The sequence below is a fragment of the Heliangelus exortis genome, chromosome 6 (genome assembly GCF_036169615.1).
Source record: "Heliangelus exortis chromosome 6, bHelExo1.hap1, whole genome shotgun sequence".
Lineage (NCBI taxonomy): Eukaryota > Metazoa > Chordata > Aves > Apodiformes > Trochilidae > Heliangelus > Heliangelus exortis.
In genome coordinates this window covers 21,334,575-21,353,465 of record NC_092427.1, presented here as the reverse complement: position 1 = coordinate 21,353,465, position 18,891 = coordinate 21,334,575, and the positions used below count along the sequence as shown (strand labels likewise).

Sequence of the window (18,891 nt, the reverse complement as noted above, 5' to 3'; positions counted from 1 at the left end):
GCTCCAAAAGCACACATCTAGCACCGCCCAAACAATTTATCCAGGTTTCAGTCTAGCATGATAAGCATCAAAGAACAATTTGCATATTTAATAGAAATAAAAAAAAATTACTCAATACCTTTTCTTACTTTCTAATGACAGCTGCCTTTGTTTCTCTTTTCCGATGTCATCTTTCACTGTGCTGAAATCCTTAGTGTCATCAAGGAAAAGATTCTGGTGTGAAAAAAGATTTTGTATATGAAAATTATAAACTCAGACCGTTTGCCAAATGTTGCTCAGTTTACACAATTAATTTTCAGGGCGTTTCCTTTAGTTTTACAGCAATCCAAATTATTTAAGTGGAAAAGACTGAAAAAGGCAAAAATGTTTTAGTTCCCCTCCTGACTTTTTATATTTGCCTTGTCTCCTAAGAAGTAAGATTTACTTATAAAATAGTAAAAGAAATAAAGCAAAATTCACAGCTTGAGAGGCAGCTATGTAATTCTTTTTATAATAATGAAATAGATCTGTAATGATTCTTCAGAAAATATCATGGGTTTAAATTTACAGTCTGATTTCTCAAGGGCACTGCTCTTGGATTTTACTCCAAGTTGGAAAAAAAAAAATAAAACGAACCAGTAAATAAAATGAGGGCAAGAAAAGAGATTCACTTTCTTCTACATAGTGTTAAAGCATCAAGCAGAATCTGACTGCCTGCACTGGCTGAGAGCATCATAAGCACTCCTAACCCCTTGCAACTACTGAATTACAAGGGAAAAAGCATGAACCTTTCATCAGGTTGATTAAGAACATGAGAAAACTAAGAAAAAGCACCCAAAGCAACAAATTTGCTGTCCACACGAGATATGAAGCAAGATGCAGGAAAACCAGGAAGAAATTAAGATACTGCAAAGGGGACAGTGCCTGAGCCTAAGCCCTTTGCAACAATCCAAGCCAAGTTAATTTACCTTCACCCCAATGACATCTCCATCTTTCAGGTGGTAAGGTGCTGACTGTAAACTCTCCTGTTTTTTCTTCCGTTTCCTCTTTGAAATTTGCTGTGTCTGAATAAAATCAAAGCAAAGGATTGGTACATGGCAGATTTCAGAAATCTGATACAATTAATTTGTCAAGAACCACAGCACAAACCAACACTAACTTCTGTCAAAAAAACAGTTGGACTCTGTCATTTCAGATCTTACCCAGCTAGATATTGGCAGCCACTCAAATTTCTCAGGGAAGTATTTGGCTATCTCAATTTTATCTACAGGGAGACAGTAGTGAGAAGCCACTCGATGCCTCAGTGCCCAGGCTGTGCATTCTTTGGAGATATCCCACACCAAATCAGTGGGCTCATAGTAGTCCCTCTCCCCTGGTATGCCCATCTGGACTCGAAGCAGCAGTTCATGGGGGCTGTCATCAGGAAAAGAAAAGACACCATACTTTCAGAATCCACAATACCCAGTTTCCACCCCCTTCAGCCCTTCTTTATTTTTGTTTGTGGAAAATAAAACAAGTTCCAAACTCTTCTCACATCCTGACCTCTCTAATCCTAACAGAAAGTATTTATAACAAGGACTGCTCAATTAAGACTCATCTAGATGCATGGCTCTAGGAAACATCTTATCTTGAGATCTTACCCCAAGTGCTCTTCTCTTTGCAAAGGTTCGATGCAGATTTGCACTCTCCCACCCAGCTTATAGTCCCTGAAAACAAAATAAAGATTATACAAATTTCCAGTCAGATACTTTAAATTCCCATGAAAAAAAATCGCTGTTTTAGTCAAGCAGATCTGTGCTGATCTGGAAAACCACATCAAAAAATGATCAGAACAAGAACTAAAAACTCAGAAAAGTACAAAAATGGCCTTTAAAACCACCTAAAATAAAGCTTAGCAGAGTAAGCCTGGTATGATCTACTTCTGCTCCCACCTTCCCCAGCTCTTGAGATAAAAGATGCTCTCAGCAAAAAAAGTGAAGTAATCAGAAATGAGCTTTCTCTTGATTTCTGACTGAGCAGATCCACCAATCCATCTCACAACCCAGAGCCCAGTCAGCAGCCAGGCTGCTGCACTGCTATTTGTGCCTGCAGTAACAAACAGTAACAAACCTACCTGAGCTGCTGCTTGTTGTTCCGTAGCAGCTTGCCTGGGCGCTTGCTGTCCACTGTCCATGCTCTGAGAAATGAGGGCAGGGGGACAACCTGCTCCTGGCAGCATGGTAAGGTCAAAGCCTGAAAAAAAAGAAATATTTCTTCGATTATTTTAGCATCCAGTCTCCTTGGAAAAAAACCAAAACAAAACATAAGAAAACAACCTGATTAATTCTCAGTGCAAGATTGAAGCAAATCAGAAACAGGGCAAGGTCTTCAGATTCCACACCAGCTCTTGCTTGTGACCTACAGGTAGTGGCAAGGATCCATGCACTCACGTTGCAACCTCAAAGCAATCTGTACTTCACTCCCTCCCAACATTTCTCAATTCAAAAGTACTGCTGCGTTCCTTTTTTTTTTAACTAAAATTTGTGTAACTTGGAGGGAATGAGGCTGATGGAATCCATGCCCCAACCTCTAGCCAGGTGCTGGGCAAGCTCCCTTAAGCCCTTACCAAGGATACAACACTCTCTCCATGCTGAAACAATTCTCTTTATTCACAGATGCAAAGTCAGTCGTTCCTGGCAGTAATTTGCCAGAGCCCACGACTGAAATTGCATCCAAGAATAATTGTTGGAAGAGGTCAGAATCAGGTGAGCTCTCCTTCCCCAGGCAGTTTAAGTAGAGCAACCAACTGGCTAAACAATGAAGTGCCTTATGACAGGATTGGGTTATGTCTTTTTGTGGTGGAGTTTGTTTTGGGTTGGGTTTTGTTAAGTGTATCAAAATCACACTTTTATGCTTAAGAAAAGCATAAAAAGGCACGTTAGTTTCTGGCTAGAGAAACTAAGCTAGACCTTCCTGGATGACAAAGATGACCTTCTGTGCACCAAAATCAATTCTTTACTCATTTGATTCAACACATATTAAGAAGAAAAAGAAAAAAAAAAGAAAATGAAAAAAAAAAAAAAGAGAAAAATATGCATAAAACTAATACAGGAACAATGTAGAAATGGAAAGTGGCTTTTTAGGAAGTGCTTGTATGTGTGTGCATCTCATGAAGAATTTTGACATTGTGAAATAAAGATAGGGCTGCAAGCCAAAGTTCCAGATGAAGTGCAACAAGGCTTTCACAGGTCAGGACACATGAGAGGTAGAATGGCAACTGCAGGGGACGTACTAAGGAAGTCTCTGAGCTACATGCTCCAACTGCCTCTTGGTACTTACCACTGAACATGGCATATAAGCAAATGCCATATCAGAACATACTGGAGACAAGGGAAAAGGAAATAAAAAATAGGTATTAATAGAGCTCAATTAATCAGTGTTGCTGTACATTTCCAATACAGGAGAACATCTAACCTGAATCTTCAGATCTTCCAGAGAAGCTTCTCCTGCTATTTCTATACTGCCAGCATAGCAAAGATCCATGCCTGTGTGGATGTATTCTGGTGAATCTTTAGTTGGGAGTGGGGAAAAGGGGGAGGAAGAAAGAAACAACACAAGAGTCAACATGGCTTTGTTTATCCTGCTAAAAGATAGTAATTTCAAAGATAGATTTCACTTAAAAGAAGGGACTTGACCTCTTAATTTTTTTGGAGGGCAATTCAAGAAACGTAATACACGGTCCATAAAATACATTCTGTCTGTTTCCAAACAGGAAGAGTTCCAACTCCTCCTATACTGCAATTTTTAAAACTAAGACCAGTTATTTAAATTTGTGAGTAGTCTTAATTACTACTGGTTATTGGTTCTGACTCTGGAATACAGAGTGTGTTGCAAGCGAAGTCAAACCTGCTTTTTAGTTCTTCTATAGAAAAAGTTTGTAAGAAAAGCAGAAAAATGCAAAGAAACCTTCAAAAAGAAGAAGGGTCTTGCTCTGCAATACAGCTCAGTAGAGCATGGGAAGAATATTATATTCCCTGTAGAAAGTAAAATTTATTTATTTCCCATTTTCCTATTCACATTTGTCCCCACTTTTTTTTTTTTCCTTGCAAACCCTCATGTCATTTTATTACCCTAGCTGGTTTTTGGCTTTGACCTTTAGAAGAACAAAGACAAGTTAAAATACTGTATTGTAATGTCTTTTACTCTATGTAATATTTACTCACCACTCCTTTTACAGCTTCTCAAAAAGCAACATGGCCTGAAGTGGATTAACTGTAATATTAGGAGTCTGGCATCTGAAGCCCATCAGCTGAGTGCCCATTGAGTAGATGCTCTACAACTGCCTTTTTACTTACTGAGACCCTGATTCAAAATTGAGTGAAGGTCTCACCACTGACCAAACACAGCTATAAGGAACATAAGGACAGAACTACCCAGCATTCATGTAGTCTTGTATAGAATTGCATCTCTCTCTATAAAAATCCTGAAGACTTGTACAGTCACCCAGAGGCTTCAGGAGGATTTGAAGGCTTTAGATTAGAATTCTGATTTTGACTCAAGGCCATAAGGGCACTCACAAAAAGTCAGGCCATAGGATTCCTTGCAAGAATTCATCAAACTCACCTCCTGCAGGAGACACCTTCAAAGCATCCATCTTACAGGTCACCCCATTCACTAGGTCTTGTACATTCTCTCTGTGGTTTTTATGACCTGAAGACTTGAACCACCAGATGGGTATTTTCAGGAAACCCTGAGAAGTGAACAGAAAGTACTGGGTAGGTCATGTGTTCAAACACAATGAAAAATTCTACCTTTGTCTCAGGAAGGAGGAAAAGACTTCTTCAAATCTGAGCTTTTGTAAAGGAGCTGGCATTTATCAGAGATCACACACCATGAAGGAGGGCAAAGATGTCCAGAAGGCTGAAGCACCTCTGCTCTGGAGACAGTCTGAGAAAGGTGGTATTGTTCAGCCTTGAGAAGAAGAGGGCAGGTACAGGGAACTCCATCTGGTCATGAGGATGCAAAGGTCGCCCAGAGCAATTGATTAAAGAACACCATCTCTTTTAATTTACCTTTGGTGGAAGCTTTCCTTCAGCTATAACCAAAGTATCTCCTCTGCAAACGTTAAGTTCCTTCAAAGTGGCATTCTGTAGGGAGAGAAATCACAGTACACTTGTAACCCTGTATGTTCTTGTGCTTTGTTTGCTAAAGTATATGCTGGTGGCTTTTTGCATGACAAAGGTCCAGCACAAAAATAGCCACATGACATCTACCACTTGAGGAAAGCTTTGCAGCAGTACACAGAGTCTGTGCTGTAGTCATTCCAGAGTCTGTGAGCTGTGGATTTCCTTTTGCACCTCCACATCTCACCAACTGACACCTCTGGCTTTTTTGAAGATTTTTCTTTAATGCATGGTAAAGCTTAGACTTGAGAAAAAAACTGTATGGCTTGACCATTGGTATCCCAACACTGTCTGCCCAAGGCCCAGTGAAATAAACCAAAACCACCATGTATTTGCTTTACTGCAGCTCTCTTCAGGGAAAGTCTCTGATAAACTACAGCATGATTCAAGTCCAAAACAGGATCCTCTTACTTCCTGACTTAATGCTTCTCCTGCTTCATAGCACCAGTCAATCCTTCTCAAATGCCAGTTGTCACCTACCAAAACACAAAACCATGCATATGGAAAACAGATTAGCCAACAATGCAGCTTCAAAAAGACATTATAAAACTTCATAAGCTTTAGAGGGGTCTTTTGTTTCATTTTGGTTTGTTTGCTTGTTTCTAAAACACTACTTTGACAAATTTAAGAAAGCATAAAAAAGGGAAAAAAAAGTCTGGAAACACTCAGTGTGAACTGATAATGAGATTCCCATGTCAAGATACCACTGAATCAATGAAAGGGTCCTTAAAACAAAAACTATACTATAAGGAAAAAAACAACTTTCCCTCCTCAAGTATCTAGCAGGAGACTTCATGCTGGACAAGAGATTGTATAGTCCACAAACTTTAGATTTAGCACCTACCTATGAAGTGCATTTTTACCAAAATAACTGATAAAAACACACTTCAGTCTTTGTAAAGAACTTTCACAACCGAACAAAACAAAAAAACCCAAAAGAAAACAAACAACCAAAAACAAGCCCAAAAAAATAACTTGCAGTCTCTTTAAACAAGATCATAAAAATTCACTGTAGTCTGACTGAATTTTTGAATCACTTTGAGTCACTGAAGTTTTGAATGACAAATCGGATCACAAAATTTTACTCAAGGCCAAATTCAATTTTTTAAAAATGGTAATATAAAATAAAGAAATAAAAAGAGAGCCTTTGTTTCCTGGCAGTACTGTGAAATGAAAAAAAATTTCCAAGACATGAACTGTTTCAAGTCACACTTACATGTATATAAAAGCACAATCATTAATTTTCACTTGGACTGCTCAATGTATAGTCCAACAATAATGTCTTTTAGGTGAACTTTTATGGCTTTTGGAGCATAGCAATATTTGCAGCCATCATTCTACTGTGACACAAACTCAGTATTCAATGAATGTTCATCTGGAAAACAATGCTACTTCAAACCTCTTCTCTTGCTCCTTCCTCATCAGAATTGTCACTGTTGTAAAAGACCTCTAAGATCACCACGTTCAACTGTCAACATTCCAACAACAACAAAAAATAAATGTATGTATCACTACCTGTATCACCCATTAGAGCATGTCCTGAAGTGCCCCATTTACACAGTTTTTATATAATTCCAGGGATGGTGATTTCTCTGGGCAGCCTCTTCCAACACCCAACTATGCTCTCAATAAAGAAATTCTTCCTCAGATCTACTCTAAACCTCCCCTGGTGCAACTTCAGGCCATTTCCTCTGGTCCTATCATTGCTCACTTGAGAGAAAAAGCCAGCACCCATCTCCCTGCAACCTCCTCTCGGGGAGCTGCAGAGAGCAGTAAAGTCTCCTTCCAGGCTCCTGTTCTCCAAACTAAACATTTCCAGCTCCCTCAGCATCAAGGGAAAGAAATGTTCAGCCAGGAAATCCATGGGCCATGCTATGTGCTGTCAGTATCTCTTTCTTAAGCCTTAGTAATCCTTACTAATTCCCTTAGTAAGAGGAACTGCTACCACCCAGATTCCCAAGTGATGGACAAACTGTGACCTCATTTTGAATAACTTCCTTTTGCATAGCAACCACAAATCAGTTTGTCCACTTGATCTCATGCAGTGGTTCCCACTGTGACAGCAAATCTTAGCAAAACAACCCAAACCCCTGCACAGACACTCAAGCGAATAGTCCAGAAACCAGATTTTGCCATATTTTGAATAAATAGAAAACATGAAACTGATTTTAAACAACTGCACAGGTAGCTCTTATCAAAGCAAATCTGCAAGTTTACAGTTCTTTCCCCTCCTCACCTTATACACAGATCATTGTAACAAACTTCCAAATTTTAACTTTTAGGGCATCAAGAACTTAGAAATTTGGAAATTCCTTTTTAAAATAATATATAGTGCGACTAACCTGATAATCCAGATTTTTCCAGCATTAAATTGAGACACTGAAAAAAGAAACACATGGTAAAACACAGGGTGGGAAATTTGTTTTCAGCAAATTATGCTAGTATTTTCTAACAAAGACTGAGTAACTGACTCCTGGTCAGTTCCTAAAGATGATATAATTATTACAGGCACAGTGCATTTGAGCTAGATATTAAACTCTCCAAGTATGAGATTGTTTTCAGGCAAGAAATTGCCTCAGCTTTTACAAACTGTTAAAAAAATTAAATCTGTGCTATCAGTTTGTTGCTTTACCTGTAAGTTCTGTCCCAGAGTTTGGAAATTAATCTTTTCAGAAATCAAACTGCAAGCTCAACACTTTCCAGACACCACTTCTAGACACTGGCTGGGCTGTACCAAGAGCTGCTCCCTCTGTTCTGTGCACAGCTCCTCCTGACTCCTCTCACTCCAGTGCTGTGCAGCCAGAGTCTGATGAACTCCAAGGAATTCCAGCAGGCTCTGCTATGACTGAGCATCATCCTGAGGACCACTATGTATAAAAGTGGTCCTAGTGAGGCATCAGACTATGTTCATCCTTGGGGAAAAGCAAGGTTCTCTCTTTAATGCTCAGAGAAAGATCAAGGCCTTCTTTCCTGCTGGCCTTTTGGCACTGAAACACTCCCTTTGCCTCTGTGTCTCCTGGTGACCTGAAGCAATGCACAGCTACAAATTCCTCAGACCTGACCCAGGCATGCCAAGAGCTCTTAAAAGCAGACAAACTCACCTCTTTGACAGAGGTCGTCTCTTCCACAACTATCTCCATCTCAGGGCTTGCATTTTGTTCACTCCCAACAATAAAATACAAGAAGAGCTAAAAATGAAGGTATAAGCTATTAGAATACATATTTAAGTATGGAAATAATGGGACACAGCACCAGGTATTGCAAACAGACACAAACTACTGCAGACAGGACTAAAACTACTTGAGGCTAGAGCAAACAGTCTAAGCAGGACAAACAGAGGAGCACATGCAAGTGAGTTACAGCCATCAGTACTTCATTAATCACCTTGCTGCAAATGAGATAAAACCTGCTAGCAGCCTTAAGCTCTTCCACATTTACAACTTGCAGATACCCTTTTCTTGCTTTATGCTTTTTACAAGTCAGTGCAATCAGAGCACAGAAGTCTGGCAACCACAGTCAGATAAATGACAGATGATTTACCATTAGATATATGAGCTATACTAAATGGTCACACATCTGCCCTTAGCCTTCTGTGACTGAAATAAATGGTATGAGCCTTCATGCCAATCTGTATAATTCCCAGTGACACCAAAAATTTATTTCCAAGTCATTTACAACCACTACAACAGTAAAAAGAAGACAACACGAAATACCAGAAAATGTAAACAAAGCAAAAAAGCAACACAAGACTCTTTGCAGTCACAATATGACTATACCTGAGTGGAAGTTGGAGCTTTCCCATGGCACAGCTCTAACAAGCTCCCCATTTTCAGTTCTGCTTCCTTGACAGTATAATCTTCAGGAACTTCAGGGGACACAAAACCACAGAGAACATCATAAAATTCCTGAAAATATGCATTCTATTATGATGCTCTTTAAAGCAAGATAAGAACACTCAGTGACATTCAGAAAACTTCACATCCACAGCATTGCTGTCAGATCTGTAAAAGCCTCTATGGCAAGAGCAAACCAGTATTTTATAAAGGTTCATTGTGTATGGGGTGACAGAAGAATTTTGGTTGGAACATTGTAGGCTGTCTGGTTCAAACCCCTGCACAAAGCAGAACCAGCTCTACAGTCAGATCAGATCACTATGGGCTTTTTCCAGTCAGGCTCTGAATATCCAGTGCCTGAAGGGGGCATACAAGAAATCTGGAGAGGGACTTTTAAAAAGGGTATGAAGTGATGGAACAAGACATAATGGTTTTAAACTGGAAGAGGGGAGATTCAGATTAGATGTTTAGATGTTAAAGTAATTATTTTCTGTAATTCTTACAGAACAATGATTAAATAAATAAATTCACCTGGAGACAGAAGTTTCCCATTTCCACTAACAGGTCTCAGACAGCTGTTATCTGCTGTAAGAAAAAGGACAGGAGAGAGGAAGTAAGTTATTTAAATAATTATTGCATAATTCAAATAAGAAGAAATTTATCTCCAAAGTTTAGACAAGTAACTTTTAAAATTATTGACAACAGATTTATACTAGAGGCCTCCTTCTGGAGGTATTTTATCAAAAGCACAACTGGAGAGAGATTCATAGAGACTTCAGGAACAGTCTTAATTTTTATCTTTTCAGGATAAAAAAAAGAGCAAAAAGCAGGAAGCCAGACAGTAAATTCTAACATTATCAGCTCTAAAGGTAAAGCAGCTGAACACTTACCTAGTTCCTCCTCAAGCTGAAGCTCCCGTATTGCCTTCATTTTGATATCTGACATCACCTAGAAGAATGCAGTATTAACACCTTTATTACAGAAAGCCATTAACACACCTGTCATTAATGCCATTCCACAAAAGGCAGCCCTCACTAGAAACGCATCCTATTTAGTCTTATTCCTGTTCAGGCTATACATAGATTAGAAAATATTATTTAAATTAACAAACAAAATATATATAATAAATACATGTACTGACATTGTAACGCATTTGTGGAAATTATCTTCAAAAACAGTATTCCAAAGAAAAGAAAATGGTATTTCATTTTCGGATTTATCAAAAGACAAACAGTAATTCTCTTAGAGGAGCTAAGCAGTACTTTATATACTCTGTAACAGAAAATAATTAAAAAGGCAGAAAAGGTACAAGAGAAGTCCACTCCTTGGGGAACATGAGCCTTGTTTCCTATACTATGCTAAAAACAAGGAATAATACTTTACTCCTCATTTAGGTTTTGTTTACTGACATAGCCTCAAACATATTTTTACAGGCTGGTGCAAGGAGAAAACTTTCACCCTAAACCACACTAATGTAGACTGCATTTACCAGCATGAGTCTTACTACTACTACCCAGCAGTCCAAGTACTCTACTAATGGTAACTCCAAGCTGCATATGATTTTCAGCACAAAAAAATTTCAGCTTTGAGGCTGAATTATTACTATTATTATCATTATCCTCATTAATTGGCCTAAGCACACTGGCAAAGCTTTTCAGGGAAACAGGTTGTGTTATACCCCTGAATAATCTGGCTTCTTACTGTTTCAATTGTGGCAGTAATTTTAACATGCTTCTCTTCATCTTCCCTTCCACAGCAGTTTTTCACTTGGAGCCAGCTGATATCATATGTGAAAGCTGTCAAATTGCCACTTGACACATCGACAAAGCTGGAAAAATGAGCAGTGGAAAATGGTCAAAGACAGGAAAACTACAGAAAATCCCAAAGCTCTCACACAGACTGCTAATGCCTTGGGCATTCTGGTTGCATGTCACACAGGAGAGTCAGAGGTTGCAAGCAGCATCCAGGCACCTCTGGGCTGGGTACCAAGTAAACCAGTAAAAACTAGGTTTTGACATCTGGCTTTCAATGGGATGTGAGCTTCTAAAGACAGCTAAGAGTGAAAGTGATTTTCTGAGGCTGGACTTAAGGCTTCTGGAAAAAATATTATAAAAGCATACCTAGTCTTAGTGAAAATTTGGTATTTGTCTCTGCTGCTGTTGCTACTGCTTAACAGAAACAGTTTTAAGGGAAGGACCCTATCAGTGCTGCATCTAATCTCAATTTTTCAGTACTATTTCAACTAGGAAAGTCAGAATTTGTGTAACAAGTGCATACACGTCTCTGAAAACAGGAACCTAAATTCAGAGCTGTACACTACAAATGGAATGAGACCAGAAATTTGCTCCTGGCAGAGTTGCACACTCTTCCAGTACTGCTCTGTTCTCTTGTTCCACCAAGTCTACCAAGTCCACCATGAACCACACAACTCAAACCTCAGAAACTCAGGTTATACCAAAGACAGGACAATAGGCACAAATTGTTCTCACTGGGGGAGGTTTTCCCCTTTACAAGTGTAAGTCAAAGAATGTGAATGCATCTGCACTTCAAGAGCAAAAAAATAGGTAATAATTAACAAGTATCTGATCCCCAAAATTTAAGAGATGACATCATTGTGAATGAAAGAGCTCCAAGTGACAATGAGTTTAAAGAATATAGCTATAAAGAAGAACACAGCTAGCATGATTTAACTAAAGAGATTTTGCCAAAACTGCTCTTTTGTTTAATTATACTTGCAATCAAAACGGTTACCTCTGGTCATGGCTGTCTAGGATTAGTACCGAGCATCCATCTGTCAGACCAACACTTTTCAGTGTTTCCGTCATATCTTTTTCAAGGAAGACTTCCCAGTTCTTGGCTTCTTTATCTAGTCCTGAGCCGTTCTTGAGAATGATACCTCCTGATGGTGCTAAGGCTCTGTGGAGATCACCCAGCTTAGTGCTGCATGAAAAGACATGCTGTGACTCTGTGAAATGCTGACCCTTCCCTCCTTCGTTATACTCTGCTAAACGAAGAACGTTCACAACCAAAGGTTCATGATCAGGACCTGTCATCAGCTTTGTACCACCAACCTGGAGTAAGGAATGCAAGATTTAGGCAGTGGTGAGCAATAAAATACAGAAGAGATTGGACAGCAATAAATGACAAGGATACAATTATAGAAAGAAAAATATGGTCCCTCTCTCCTCATTAGAAGTAAAACACCCTGGAGTAAATGCCTACTGAATAATCTGGAATAACTCAGAGGTGTTTGGAAGAGAAAATACAGTGCACCCAAGTCTGCAGATAAAATCTATCAGTAACAGTATCAAGAAAACCAGTGGATACCTGGTCTCCATCAGATTTAGACAAATTTAGACTCTCAGGATATTCAAGAATTACCCAAAAGTGTGACTCAGGCAGGTCACTGGCCAGAGTTTAAAATCTGGCCTTTCTGATGCTCAGCCTTGGCCAAACATACAGTTCCTTGACAAAGGCAACTTGATCATGCAGGAGTTTGTAGTGTGAAGATCATACCAAAAGTATATTCAAGACAGGAATGAATGTTACTAGATGTTTTCTTTGGGATTTGGGGGGTGAGTGGGTTGAGAAAACAAAAAAAATTCTACTTTTACAACAAAAACATTTTAAAAGTAGTATTTTATTCTATTACACAGATAGAACAAAATGCTGTGTTACATCACCACTGAGGCAAGTAGAGGAAAGTTAAGCAGAAGCAGAAAGTTAAAGGAAGATGCAACACTAGAAAAAGAGCACAGTATTTAAGGGAAACCATACACAGAAGTAGCCACTGACAGGACTAATTTTATACATGGAACAACTGGCTACAGGGTTTAAGTTTTTGTTATCTCATTACTATCCACCAATCTCCTTCCAAAGAGACCCCAGACATTTTCAGAATACAGTCCAGGGTAACTGGCAGTAGATATCAATGGGCACTTATCAATCTGACCACATCATTCTGCATAGTATAATTCTATTGATAATTTTATCAAGCAGCAGACTGCACACCAATCAAGGTACACTGATTTTTTTTTTACAGCTTGTGAGTATCAGTATGAGGCTGAAGAGGTGACCTCAAAGCCAAAGTTAATATGTCAACAGCACACGTGCAGAACACACTGGCATTTCTCAAACAGCATCTGGAGACTGCCTGTTATCTTTTCAGAACTGACAAGGAGAGAGAGTACTTGGATTTTTACCTCCTTCCCATTCCAGACAAAGATGTCTGCTCCATCAGCCAGCCCAATGGCATTCAGTGTCAGCTCATCTCCTAAAAAGGGACAAATAATCAAAGTCTTTTCCCCCAGCAAAACAGCAGAGCAGTTTACCCGGGTCAGCTGATAAACTGAAATACACTGGCACATTTTACTCTGGCTCAAGGGTATCATTACAGAAGGTGCAGTTTGAGCAGTATTTGTGGTGCGTAAGTTACTCATGTAACGAGCCACAAAGTGGGTAAACACCACTGCTACAGCTCTCTGAGGAGAGAGAACCAAAGCACCAAGGTTTCAATTCTATTTCCCTTGCAAACTGAGGCCCAACTTAGCATGTGGCAAAGCTGCTTGGTCAGGGTTATCTATATGAGATTTAACATTGAATCAACACATTTAAAATAAAAAGGTTGGGTTTAATATAGGAGTTACATACTGCACATTCCAAGACTCTTTAAAATACTGCAGCCTGTACTGCAGTTTCTTTTACCTTCCTACTGTTAGAGCCAGATTTTTTAAAAGTTACTATCATTTAAAGAACTGTACTGGCATCTGCAGGAATATTTACAGCAGCTATAAGCATCTCTATTTGATGTCAACACCATGGAAAGCTGGGTTGTATTTTGGTAGAACCCTAATTTTCTGAAACAATAACTATAAAATTTAAAAATGGCTGAACAGGCTTTTGAAGAAGAACACAAGGGATTGAGTAACAATGCAAAACTGAAGACAGAACTCGTGATTTGAAAGTACTGGTGTAGTCTTAACAAATTAGCGTGATTTTTACGCAAGAATTTTCCTCTACAAGATTCCTACTTCAGCTTGAATCTAACCTGCATTTTTCTTTCATGTCACCCTGGCTCCTCTCTTCTGTCCTCTCCTCTGCCTACCAGGTAAATACTATAAAAGGAAACATTCATAGGCAAATAAAGGTCAAAAAAGACTGAGCTATTTTTATCAGCAAATGCATTTAACTTAACAAGATTTGCAGTCTGACTGCACTTCACAACAAAAGATTACATACAGAAGTCTCAAAACCCTTAATTTCATTAATGAGCATCCTAAATCACTTAGCAGTGGGGAGTTGGATGAGATGACCTCTAGAGGTCCTTTCCAACCCCTAACATTCTGTGCTCCTGTGACTCTGGGACTTGCATGGAAGTTTCAGCTCAAAGAGTGTTCAGCAATACACTTCTCCAAAACGTTTTACATATGAAACCATAGTATCATAGAATCATCACAGCTGGAAAGGACCTTCCAGATCATCAAGTCAGTCCTATACCACCATAGCCACTATATTATCTCCCAAAGCACCACGTCTACTCGTTTTTTGAACATCCCCAAGGACAGACTTCACCACCTCCCTAGGTAATTTGTTCCAATACTTTACCACTCTTCTGGTGAATAATTTTTTCCTAATATCCAATCTGAACCTCCCCCAGCACAACAAGAGCCTGTTTCCTCATCCTATCACTAGTCACTAGGAAGCAGAGGACAACACCTCCCCCATTTCAACCTTCTTTCAGGTAGCTGTAAAAAGGAACTAGGGGTCCCCTCAGCCTCTTCTCCAAGCTGAACAGCCCCAGCTCCTTCAGCCTCTCCTCATGAGACCTGTTCTCCAGACTCTTAATCAGCCTAGTTGCTCTTCTTTGCACCCTCTCCAGCAACTCTATGTCCTTCCTATACTGCAGCACCCAAAACTGCACACAGTACTTGAGATGCAGCCTGGAGTACATGGGTAAGTACAAGGGTAAGATCATCTCTGGTCCTTCTGGTCACACTGTTCCTGACACAGGCCAGGATGCCATCTCCCTTGGCCACCTGGGCACACTGCTGGCTCATGTTCATCTGGCTGTCATCAGCACCCCCAGGTCCCTCTTGCTGGGCAGCTCTCCAGCCACTCCTCTCCAACCCTGTAGAGCTGGTGGAGGTGGCTGTGGCCAAAGTACAGGACCTGACATTTGGCCTTGTTGAAACTCATACAATTGGCCTTGGCCCATCAACCAAGCCTGTCCAGACCCCATGGCATCCAAGCCATGAGCAGCCAGATTCCCCAGGAGAATGCTGCTGGAAACTGTGTCAAAGGCCCTGCTGAGTCAAGGCAGACAACATCCACAGCCCTTCTCTCATTCAGTAAGTAGGTCAGCCTGTCACAGGAGGATTTGAGGTTGGTCAAGCAGGACCTGCCCCGTGTGAACCCATGCTGACTGGGCCTGATCACCTGGTTGCCCTGCATGTACCCCATAATGGTACCCAGGATGATCTGCTCCAGCAGCTTCCCCAGTACTAAAGTCAAACTAACAGGCCTGTGATTTCCTGGATCATCCTTCCATCCCTTCTTATATACTGGGGTGACATTGGCTTATTTCCTCAATGCTGGCAGTAAATACAACATATAAATAACATGGAAGCCTTCTATGTAGTAGTCTTACCATCAAGCACCTGGTAAAGATGCAGTCCTGCTGGTAAAGGCTTGGCAATATTGAGCACTATGTCTCCTTCCCAAGATTCTAACATCTAATTAGCAAGAATAAAAAAATATATATGTTAACACCAGCAGGCAATAACATCAGTCAAAATTACAACATTGCTGAAAGCTGTTACAGGCTGTTACTTTGGCAGTTAACAAGACACAGCTCATTACTTCAACAACTCCAGTACCATAGATGACAGTCAAGCATTTAAGACTCAGTCTTTCAGACTAGTTACCAGATAGAGAAAAATAAAGTTTCAGTTGGGCACTAATAAAAGGTCAAGAGGTACTGGAAAAGCAAACAGCATTTCCTGACTTTGTTAGCTTTGATATCTATGAAAAAACACTTTATAAATTACATATTCTTTTTACACAGTAGTGAATAAATGCAAAAGATACCACAGCTATATATTAGTTAAATATTAAATATTATATATTAGTTAAATATTAAATTAGTTAAATATTAAGCTAAATATTTCTTTTAACTAGTTTTCTTTTTCCCCAAACTACTCTGATTACTTCATTAAAGCACAGCTAACTCCTTGAAAATACAAAGACAAACCAAAATGGTAAGAATAAGCCTGCAGTTCTGCAAAATGATAGTCCATGCTAATGTACATGCTGCCCAAATATGCATAATTAGCTAATGAGAGCTTTCAAGTCTACATAGTTAGTTTCATCAATTTCATGGCTTGTTTAACACTTTATGAGCACACCTCAAACCAATGTTTCCTCCTGTGCAAACTCATATAGTTTATAGCCTCCCAAAACCCCATTTCTTGTTGAAAACTTCTCATTGAATTAAAAACTGTGGCACAAACACATTTGTAAATGCTGTGGCTCAAATAAAACCAAAGAGTTGAGATCATAGCAAATACCTGGAATATTGTTTGCCGAAGGTCTCCTAGTGTTTTTCTTCTATCAATAGTCAAATCTACAACACTCTCTTTCCAAGTAAGCAAAGGATGCAAAGCCCCATTGTGAAATTTGTAGCATGAGCCCAAATGGAGGTGTATATCAATGCCATTGTTTGCTGAGTCACATTCCGCTCTTTGAAAGAAAAAGACAAGAAGAAACTGGTGAATTTAACACTGACAAAGGGCTGGCAGATCTCAAAGATGCTGCTCTGCAGCTGTCCTGGAACTGATACCCTCAGGACTACATTCACTCTCATATTCTCCCCTCTATCAAAGGGTATGCAGAGATGCTCTGCATACAGATGCAGATGACTTGTAGATAACAGTGATTTGTAGACATCTTCCACATAAGCAGAATGAGAGGATTTCTGTGTGCTTCTGCACCCTGCTTCTGCCTTTCTACACAGAATGACAAATTCCTTCTGTAGGGGTATGGGGATGGTAGGTTTTACCAGGCTGTGTTCCAGGTCAGTACTCTGCTGAAATGCAGAGGCAGAAAATATTGCATGGAAGCTGAGTGAGGACAGACCCATTCATGCTTTCCTCCTTTGTACCTGTAGCCAGTTCTAGTAGCTATGTGTAGAAGCAAATAATCTGATTAAAAAAACTAAAGTACACAGTACAGAGATATCATACAATATTTGCATCTCCTGTTTGTACTTTGATAGCTTAACCATGGTTCAGCACATCATCAGTTCTGTATTCCTCAACAGAAGTAAAAATTTCAACCAACCTGAATACCACTAGCTCTTTCCTCTGTGTTTCTGGCAAAGAAAACTATTTATCCATTGTTTCAGAGTAAAGCAAGTCATTCACCCTTCCTTCTCCCAGTGGAGAACTCCCTCTATAAACATAATTGAGACAATTTATTCCATACTCCTTCCAGAAATGCACTGATTCTCACAAAAAATGGGTACAATTTTGAACTGTAATTAAGTTTTCCTTGAAACTTTCTGCAGAAAGCCTTATTACACCACAAACAGGGAAGGAAGGGAACCACTAATGCAGATTCCAGGAATACAGGCTGTATTCCTCTATCACACAGGATCATTTTAGCATCTGACTTGACTCAGATGAATTTCTTTCATTTTAAATCACTTTGGAGACCTGCACTTTAAGAATGCTGTTTAAGAGATTGGTACAGTTACATTAATATACCTCTTTTTTTGCAGCTCAGTATTAGCAGCATTCATTTCATTCAGAAGGTGTTCAGGAATTTGGTACCTTGGATTTCCTCGAGCTGCAACAAATAATATAGGCTAGTTTGGCCTTGGCTGCTCCCCATGTGCTTCAGCAAGCAAGAAAGGTGATCAAGATGAGACACGACATTACAGTAATTATTGAAAAGTCAGAGCAATAATGTTGCATCCCTTTGTAATAGAGAAAATTAAACTGGCAAGATGATACAAAGAATAAACAAATGGTTTTATTTCTTCCCATCAATCTTTCCCTAAGGGAAAGCAATACACGAATGCTGTTAGCAACAAGTTTAATTTGTTTTAGCAGGTGTTCTGCTAATATTTGGGAAGCACACTAGGAAAAAATTCGTGTCTTCTGTAGCCAATTAACCAGTCACTGCCCCCTTGGAGGTAACCTCCATGTATCTTAATGCATTTCTCAAGTTATCACTAGAAAGAGAATTTATCTTCAATTCTTGGAAAGGACTGAAAGGCCCAATGGCCTTGGTCCTCCAGAGAACAAACTGTCACCAAACAAAGGAAGCCCCCAGAATATCAAGATGAGGTTTGTGTACCTTCAGGTGGTCTTTTTAATTGGGATTTTCGATAAAACAGCATGTAGGCACTCTCTTTACCCTGAAACTGTTTTTCAATATCCTTCTCCTCGATTGGCTGGACTTTTGAATCATTCAGATCAAACCAATGGCAACCAACAGAACTGTCCTTTAGCCTTGTAGAGTTTTTTTCTGAATTCCAGTGGACATTATTCTTCTGAGGAGGGCTTTGGAGATCTTGTCCTTGAGAATCAGACTTAAAAGGGAGGTTGTGCTTGTCCTTCAGTCCAACCTTATTTTCATCAGGACTCAACTGAAATATCTGAGGATGATTCTGCAAATACTAAAAAGAAAGCAAGGACAAGATGAAGAAGACACTCTGTTTTAAATCTAGCAGCCTGCATTAGCTACTACACCTGACACAAACTCATACATGAAAAAGCATCATAAAACCAAGTTTGAAGAGTTGGAGTTTGTGTATTTTCTCAGCTTAGACAGAAAAATGTAATTTTCCAACATGATATTATCACAGAATTATTGAGGCTGGAAAAGACCTAACAACATCACATCAACTAGACCAT

At 39.5% G+C, this 18,891-nt stretch overlaps 1 protein-coding gene across 8 annotated transcripts in view; it reads right to left on the bottom strand.

The window, feature by feature from the left end:
* USP40 (ubiquitin specific peptidase 40) overlaps positions 1–18,891 on the bottom strand; it is a 35,700-nt gene that overhangs the window by 2,781 nt on the left and 14,028 nt on the right. For 6 of the 8 annotated variants that reach the window (XM_071747114.1, XM_071747117.1, XM_071747118.1 and 3 more), the window contains 21 exons: positions 18,332–18,653; positions 17,737–17,818; positions 16,540–16,711; positions 15,621–15,705; positions 13,177–13,247; positions 11,726–12,045; positions 10,676–10,802; positions 9,865–9,922; positions 9,506–9,559; positions 8,918–9,006; positions 8,243–8,329; positions 7,484–7,520; positions 5,553–5,617; positions 5,031–5,105; positions 4,582–4,708; positions 3,433–3,527; positions 2,093–2,211; positions 1,620–1,685; positions 1,182–1,392; positions 948–1,043; positions 119–213 (listed from right to left, as the gene is read on the bottom strand). In XM_071747114.1, the coding sequence (XP_071603215.1) occupies positions 119–213; positions 948–1,043; positions 1,182–1,392; positions 1,620–1,685; positions 2,093–2,211; positions 3,433–3,527; positions 4,582–4,708; positions 5,031–5,105; positions 5,553–5,617; positions 7,484–7,520; positions 8,243–8,329; positions 8,918–9,006; positions 9,506–9,559; positions 9,865–9,922; positions 10,676–10,802; positions 11,726–12,045; positions 13,177–13,247; positions 15,621–15,705; positions 16,540–16,711; positions 17,737–17,818; positions 18,332–18,653 (2,453 nt within the window). Of the gene's footprint in view, positions 1–118; positions 214–947; positions 1,044–1,181; positions 1,393–1,619; positions 1,686–2,092; positions 2,212–3,297; positions 3,339–3,432; positions 3,528–4,581; positions 4,709–5,030; positions 5,106–5,552; positions 5,618–7,483; positions 7,521–8,242; positions 8,330–8,917; positions 9,007–9,505; positions 9,560–9,864; positions 9,923–10,675; positions 10,803–11,725; positions 12,046–13,176; positions 13,248–15,620; positions 15,706–16,539; positions 16,712–17,736; positions 17,819–18,331; positions 18,654–18,891 lie in introns of those variants that run through there. The other 2 variants (XR_011726522.1, XR_011726523.1) reach the window with 2 other exon arrangements.